General features: G+C 22.7%; 1 protein-coding gene across 1 annotated transcript in view; it reads right to left on the minus strand.

Annotated features, from left to right (window-relative positions):
- LOC117180202 (translation elongation factor 2) overlaps positions 1–7,878 on the minus strand; it is a 53,054-nt gene that overhangs the window by 9,551 nt on the left and 35,625 nt on the right. Inside the window, exons 11-12 of the mRNA XM_033372583.1 lie at positions 5,485–5,694; positions 698–880 (exon numbers count right to left, since the gene is read on the minus strand). Of these exons, the coding sequence (XP_033228474.1) occupies positions 698–880; positions 5,485–5,694 (393 nt within the window). The remainder of the gene's footprint in view (positions 1–697; positions 881–5,484; positions 5,695–7,878) is intronic.

Raw genomic sequence — 7,878 nt, forward strand, 5'->3', positions numbered from 1 at the left:
TTTATTAAAAAAAAAAAAAAAAAAGATGAATTCGCTACGTAAAATATAAAAAAAATACTATTATAATTCAGAAATATTTCTTTAATGAAATATTACTTCTCTAAAAACGGCTTGAAGGACTTTCTTTATTTAAAATTTAGAAGAGGGAACTTCCAAATTCTGACAAATTCTGACTTGTAAGAGGGATTTTAAAAATTACTTCCTTCTAAATCCGAATTGTAATTCTTTAAAAAGATTCTCCTTTAATGTAAAAAATTCCCATTTACAAGTCCGATAAATAAGAATTAAGCGATTAAAAATGTGATAAATTCCTTTGTTTGTTTGTTTTTTTTTTTTTTGTGCAAAAATAGAGAAAATCATTGTTTCTACATATGTTTGAGCTATCATCAAATCGATTATCAAACAAGGTTTTTTTTTCTTCTAATGGAAACATCAAAAAATCTTGCTTCTCATAAAAGCAAATTTATTAAGAAAAGAAAAAAATCAGAACCGAGTCTAGAAACATTATCAAAAATTCTTTCATAAAATAACGAAAACTCGAATTTTCCTACAATCTTACGTAAATTTCACAGCCACCCTACTTTTCATTTGGAAAAAAAAAAAAAGTGACTAAAAAGAGTTGATAGAAAAGCAGATAAAAAGAAAAATGGTAATAAAATCAGCTAAATTTCTATATCCCAAAGTCAAATAATCTTACCTGAATTTCACACAAATAAACGGGCTCCATCAGTCTTGGGGAGGCGGTCAGGAGACACGCGTAAAGACAACGTCTCGTCGTGGGGATGATTTGTCCACCTCCTCTGTGTATCGCGTCAGCGTGTAACGTCACGTCGTAGATGTTGAAACGGACTCCTCTCAAGTTCTCTTCAGAGAGTACACCCTGAAAATAAATAAAAATAATAACATCGTTCACACAACAAATTCCAGAAATCAAAGTTTTCCCAAGTCATCGGAGTGTACCTATTGTCGTCAAAAAAGGTGAATAGTCTGCATTTTTAAACCATAAAAGTTCAATTTTTGAACCAAAAAAAATAAGCAGATAAATTTCTACTGAGACAAATTAATTTTCAATTAAAACTACAACAATAAAAATGAATTTTCTACAAAAAAAAAAAAAAAAGTTGAATTTTATACCAAATTCGTTGATTTTCAACAAAATAGTTTCAACCTCAAACAAAATAGATAAATTTTTAATTGAAAATTCTAGTTAAAATTTGGATTGAAAATTCTCTTTTACTTTAAAAATCGTTTTTTTTTTTTAATGTGGAAAATTCAAATATTTGCTAAAAAAAAGATCAGCTTTTGACTAAAAATTCATGCCTTGGTTATACCAAATTTGTTAATTTTCAACAAAATAGTTTAATTCACAAACAAAAAGGATCAATCTTCAACTAAGAAGTTGCATTTTTAACCAAAAAAGAGATGAAATTTCTACCAAAAAAATTTTTCAGTAAAGAATGAAAAATAATGTTTAACAAATTATTCAATTTTCAAAAAAAAAAAAATTTATGTTTATCAAAAAATTTTGTAGTTGATATTAGATTTGACCAAACAGGATATATTTTCAACATGACTAGATTTTGACCAAAAAAAGTTGATTTTCTACAAAAAAAAATAAAATAATTTTTTTAACCAAAATGTTGATTTTTTAACAAAAAATGGAGTAGATAAATTTTCATTGATAATGAATTTTCATAAACCAAAAAAGAATTTTCTACAAAACAGTTTAATTTTATACTAATTTGTTGAATTTTCAAGCCAAAAAGCCGAACTTTCTATCAAACAATTTAATTTTTTTAGCCAAAAAAACGAACTTTCAACTAAAATTATGAATCTTCAACGAAAAAAAAAATTGATATTAAAAAAAATTCGTTCAATTTTGAACCAAGGAGTGAAATTTATCAATCATTTTTTTGTTTCAAAATCCTCACTTTTTGGTTACAAATTCTATTCTTTAGTTAAAGATTTAACTATTTTATTAAAAATTAAACGCTTTTGTTAAAAAGTAATCGTTTTTGGACAAAAATTTATATTATTCATTTTTTTTTAAATTGAAAATTAATTCTTTTTATTTGAAAAGTCTATTATTGCATTTTTGTTTAATAAATAATCTCTTTCACAAAAAACATACTTCTTGTGAAAATTCAACGATTTTTTTTTTAAAGACATCGTTTTTGGTTGAAAATTTATACTTTTGTAAAAAAATTCATACTTTTTTTGTTAAAAATTTATCTTTTGGTAGAAAAATCTTGTTTTTTAGTTGTTGAAAATTCACCTTTTATATTTGAAAGTTAATCATTTTTATTGATAAGTCTACGATCTATTATATTTTTGGTGTTCAGTTCAAAATTCAACACATTGTTTGAAAGTTTATTTATTTTATTAAAAATTGAACTAGGTTCTTAAAAAGTCATCTTTTTTATTTAAAATGAACCTTTTGGTACAAAAAATCTATTTCGATTGATGATTAGTTCCTTTTATCCAATACAAAAGTATTATATTTCTTTTTCAGAATTAATTTGAATTCAAACTATTTTCTAAAGTCATATTTTTTTGTCGAATATTGACTTTTTGAATTCAAAAATTCTCTTTTACTTTAAAAATCGTTTTTTTTTTTTGGGTGGAAAATTCAACTATTTTCTAAAAAAAAAATCACCTTTTGGCTAAAAATCATCTCTTGGTTAAAAATTCTACTATTTGCTTGAAAATTTAACTGTTATGTTTAAAAGTCATCTGCTTTGGTTAAAAATTGATCCTTTTTGATTGAAACCTAATTATTTTTATTAGAAAAAATTTCTATTTTTATTTTATAATTAATCTAAATTCAACTATTTTCCTAAAAAGTCATATTTTTTGTCGAATATTGACTTTTTGAATTCAAAAATTCTCTTTTACTTTAAAAATCGTTTTTTTTTTGGTGGAAAATTCAACTATTTTCTAAAAAAAAAATCACCGTTTGGCTAAAAATCATCTCTTGGTTAAAAATTCTACTATTTGCTTGAAAATTTAACTGTTATGTTTAAAAGTCATCTGCTTTGGTTAAAAATTGATCCTTTTTGATTGAAACCTAGTTATTTTTATTTAAAAAAAATTCTATTTTTATTTTATAATTAATCTAAATTCAACTGTTTTCTTAAAAAGTCATATTTTTTGTCGAACATTGACTTTTTGGATTGAAAATTCTCTTTTACTTTAAAAATCGTTTTTTTGGGTGGAAAATTCAACTGATTGCTAAAAAAATCACCTTTTGGCTAAAAATCATCTCTTGGTTAAAAATTCTACTATTTGCTTGAAAATTTAACTGTTATGTTTAAAAGTCATCTTCTTTGGTTAAAAATTGATCCTTTTTGATTGAAAGCTAATTATTTTCATTAGAAAAAAAAAATTCTATTTTTATTTTATAATTAATCTAAATTCAACTATTTTCTTAAAGACATATTTTTTTGTCGAATATTGATACTTTTTAGTGTGAAAATTCTGTTTTACTTTAAAAATCGTTTTTTTTTTTTTTTTTGGGTGGAAAATTCAACTATTTTCTCTAAAAAAAAATATATATATTACCTTTTGGCTAAAAACTCATCTCTTGTTAAAAATTGTACTATTTGGTTTAAAATTTAACGGTTGAAAATTTAACTGTTTTGTTTAAGACATCTTCTTTGGTTAAAAATGGATCCTTTTTGATTGAAACCTAATTATTTTTATTAAAAAAAAATTCAATTTTTACTTTATAATTAATCTAAATTCAACTATTTTCTTAAAAAAGTAATTTTTTTTTTGTCGAATATTGATACTTTTTGGTTTGAAAATTTTCTTTTACTTTAAAAATCTTTTTTTCTTTGGGTGGAAAATTCAACAATTTTCTCTAAAAAAAAAAATATTACCTTTTGGTTAAAAACTCATCTCTTGTTAAAAATTGTACTATTTGGTTGAAAATTTAACGGTTGAAAATTTAACTGTTTTGTTTAAAAGACATCTGCTTTGATTAAAAATTGATCCTTTTTGATTGAAACCTAATTATTTTTATTAGAAAAAAATTCTATTTTTATTTTATAATCAATCTAAATTCAACTATTTTCTTAAAAAGTCATAATTTTTGTCGAATATTGATACTTTTTATTTTGAAAATTTTCTTTTACTTTAAAAATCGTTTTTTTTTTTGGGTGGAAAATTCAAATATTTGCTAAAAAAAATATATATATCACCTTTCGACTAAAAATTTGACTATTTGGTTGAAAACTTAACTGTTTTAAAAGTCATCTTTTCTTTGGTTAAAAATTGATCCTTTTTTATTGAAAGCTAATTATTATTATTTTTTAAAATTCTTAATTTATTTTATAATTAATTTAAATTCAACTATTTTCTTAAAAAAGACATATTTTTTTGTCGAATATTGATACTTTTTGGTGTGAAAATTCTGTTTTACTTTAAAAATCGTTTTTTTTTTTGGGTGGAAAATTCAACTATTTTCTCTAAAAAAAAAAAAAATAATAAATTACCTTTTGGCTAAAAACTCATCTCTTGTTAAAAATTGTACTATTTGGTTGAAAATTTAACGGTTTTGTTGAAAATTTAACTGTTTTGTTTAAAAGACATCTGCTTTGGTTAAAAATTGATCCTTTTTGATTGAAACCTAATTATTTTCATTAGAAAAAAATTCTATTTTTATTTTATAATCAATCTAAATTCAACTATTTTCTTAAAAAGTCATAATTTTTGTCGAATATTGATACTTTTTACTTTGAAAATTTTCTTTTACTTTAAAAATCGTTTTTTTTTTGGGGGTGGAAAATTCAACTATTTTCTCTATTAAAAAGAAATATTACCTTTTGACTGAAAATTTTACTATTTGGTTGAAAACTTAACTGTTTTAAAAGTCATCTTCTTTGGTTAAAAATTGATTCTTTTTTATTGAAAGCTAATTATTATTATTTTTTAAAATTCTTAATTTATTTTATAATTAATCTAAATTCAACTATTTTCTTAAAAAGTAATCTTTTTTTATCAAAATTTCAACTGATTTATTAAACACTTGTATTTTTGGATAGAAAATCAATCATTTTGGTATAAAAATCCTCATTTGTTAGAAAATTCATATTTTTTAGTTGAAAATTCGCCTTCCTTGCTTCAAAATTAAACTGGCTTGTAAAATATTCATCTTTTCAAATTAAAAATGTAAGATTATATTTGAAAACGCAACTCTGCCTGGTTGAAGTTTAATCTTTTTTCTTTGAAAATTCAATCATTTGGTTCAAGATTCGGTCGATTAGTAGTAAAGTGTAATAAAAACTGTATTTGGTGTGCAAGTTGAAATTTTGAATAAAATTGTACTTTTCCAACTGAAAAAAAAAAGGTGACAAAAGATGAGAAATCCCAAAATAGGAGAAAAGTGTGACAAATTCCCAAAATAGGTGACACTCTCTGATGACTTGTCTCTTCTTAATCTTCAAAACTTGAAAAAAAAAAAACAAACAAAAAAAAACTTACCTCCTTCGCTGCCCACTGGAATCCAGCGACGACAGAATCCTTAATTTCGTTAAGATATTGCACTCCCTTGGTACAATCGACGAGAATATTGGGTCCGGTACCATCGGGACCGAAGCACCAGATTTTCCTAGCTTCTGTTAGATCGTAGTCGTACTTATCACAGAGATAGCGAGCACGTACCTTAAAATCATCTCGTGGATTCACTTCTCCCTGAAATTTCAAAAAATCACTATTTATTAAACACACACGAGGCCAAAAATTGGGGATACCACCCTTTCATTTTTTATTTTCCACAATACCAGATTAGGAAAACGTCAGTTGGCCGTTCTTACTGTCTCTCATTAATATTCAGAACAGGTCTGTGAAGAACAATCATCATTTGAAGATTAAAAAAAAAAAAGTAAAGGATTGCAGGGATCATAGTGCAAAAGAAACTCAAAATCGGCGAAATAAGGTACTTTTTTTCAATGAAAAAGGTGAAAAATAGGATAAAAATTGGAAAAAATGGATATAGGGAGATGATCAGAGTTGGGATTTTTTTTTAAAACTATTAATTTGTTAAATAGTTTTTCCAAAAAATCGACTTTTGTCAACATTTTTATTTTAAATTGAAATTTTCATTTATTAATTTCTCATTATTAATTCAACATTAAATCATTCATTTATCTTCAATGTTCAAAAATTGAATTCTCAACTTTGAATATTTAACGATTAATTTTTTTCAATTTTAAACAACCGAATTGAATCATTTGAAAAGTGAATTTCATTACATTTTCAATACTGGAATAATCAATATTTAGTTGAATTTTTGATACCTGAACTTTCAATTTTCTTCAATTTTATAAAAATTAAATTTCAACTGCCTAATTTTCAACCTTAAAAAAATACAAGAAAATTGCATCATTAACTGTTGAAAATTTACTTTTCAATTTTCTCAAATTTTAAACAATTGAATGTTCAAGTGTACACAATTCAAGAAAATTGTATTTTCAATTGTAAAAAATTCGAGAAAATTAAACTAAAAATTCAAAAAAATTGAATTTTAAACTAAACAAAATTCAAGTTTCACCTTTAAAAAATTCATTTTTCAATTTTCTTCAAGTTTTAACAGTTGAAAATTCAATTTTATTAAATGTTCAATTTCCTCTAATAACCAATTTTCTTCACTTTATAAAAGTTCAAAATTTGATTTTTAAGTTGAATCAATTATTTTTAACTGTACGCGCATTCAGAGAAAATTAAATTTGCAACCGTTAAAAATTAAATTTTAATGTTTAGCAATCAAAATTTAATTTTTCTCAAATTTTAAATAATTGAATTTTCAACTGTAAAAAATTCGAGAAACTTCAATTTCAACTGAAAAAAATCAAGAAAAAGGAATTTTCAACATTACAAAAACATAAAAAAATTGCACTTTTAACTGTAGAAAATTAAAAAAAAAATTAATTTTAAACCAAACAAAATTCAAGTCTTACCTTTCAAAAATTCATTTTTCAATTTTCTTGAAGTTTTAAAAGTTGAAAATTGAATTTCTTTTCACTAACAATTTTATTCAAAAATTACAAATTTAAGTTTGAACTGTTAAAAATTCAAAATTTAAATATTAAATAAATCAAGTTTTGAAAATTAAATTATTAATTTTCTTCGATTTTAAACAATTGAATTTTGAAGTGAAAAAAATTGAAGAAAGTTGCATTTTCAACAGTAAAAAATTCGAGAAAATTAAATTTTTAACTATAAAAATTCAAGTTTCACCTTTTAAAAATTCATCTCTTAATTTTCTTCAAGTTTGAGTTGAAAATTCCATTTCCTTTCATTGTCAATTTTATTCAACCGTTAAAAATTTAATTTTAAACTGTTAAAAATTCAAATTTTGACAATTAAATCATTTGAAACTGTAAAAAAATCGAGAAAATTAAAAAAGTGAAAAAAATTGAATTAAAATTACACTTTTAACTGTAAAAAATTGAAGAAAATTAAATTTCTAACTATAAGAATTCAAATTTTACTTTTAAAAAATTCATTTTCTAATTTTCTTCAAGTTTAGAGTTGAAAATTCAATTTCCTTTCATTGTTAATTTTATTCAACCGTTAAAAATTTAATTTTAAACTGTTAAAAATTCAAATGTTGACAAATTATTAATTTTCTTCGATTTTCAACAATTTAATTTGCAATTTTCTTCAACTTTAAATAATTGAATTTTCAAGTTAAAAAAATTAAAGAAACTTTTTTAATTTTCTTCAAGTTTTAACAGTTGAAAATTCAATTTCCTTTCATTGCTAATTTTATTCAACTGTTAAAAATTCAAATTTTGACAATTAAATTATTTTAAACTGTAAAAAATTGGAGACAATTAAAAGTGAAAAACTTTGAAGAAAATTGCATTTTCAACA

This window comes from Belonocnema kinseyi, chromosome 9, assembly GCF_010883055.1.
Source record: "Belonocnema kinseyi isolate 2016_QV_RU_SX_M_011 chromosome 9, B_treatae_v1, whole genome shotgun sequence".
Lineage (NCBI taxonomy): Eukaryota > Metazoa > Arthropoda > Insecta > Hymenoptera > Cynipidae > Belonocnema > Belonocnema kinseyi.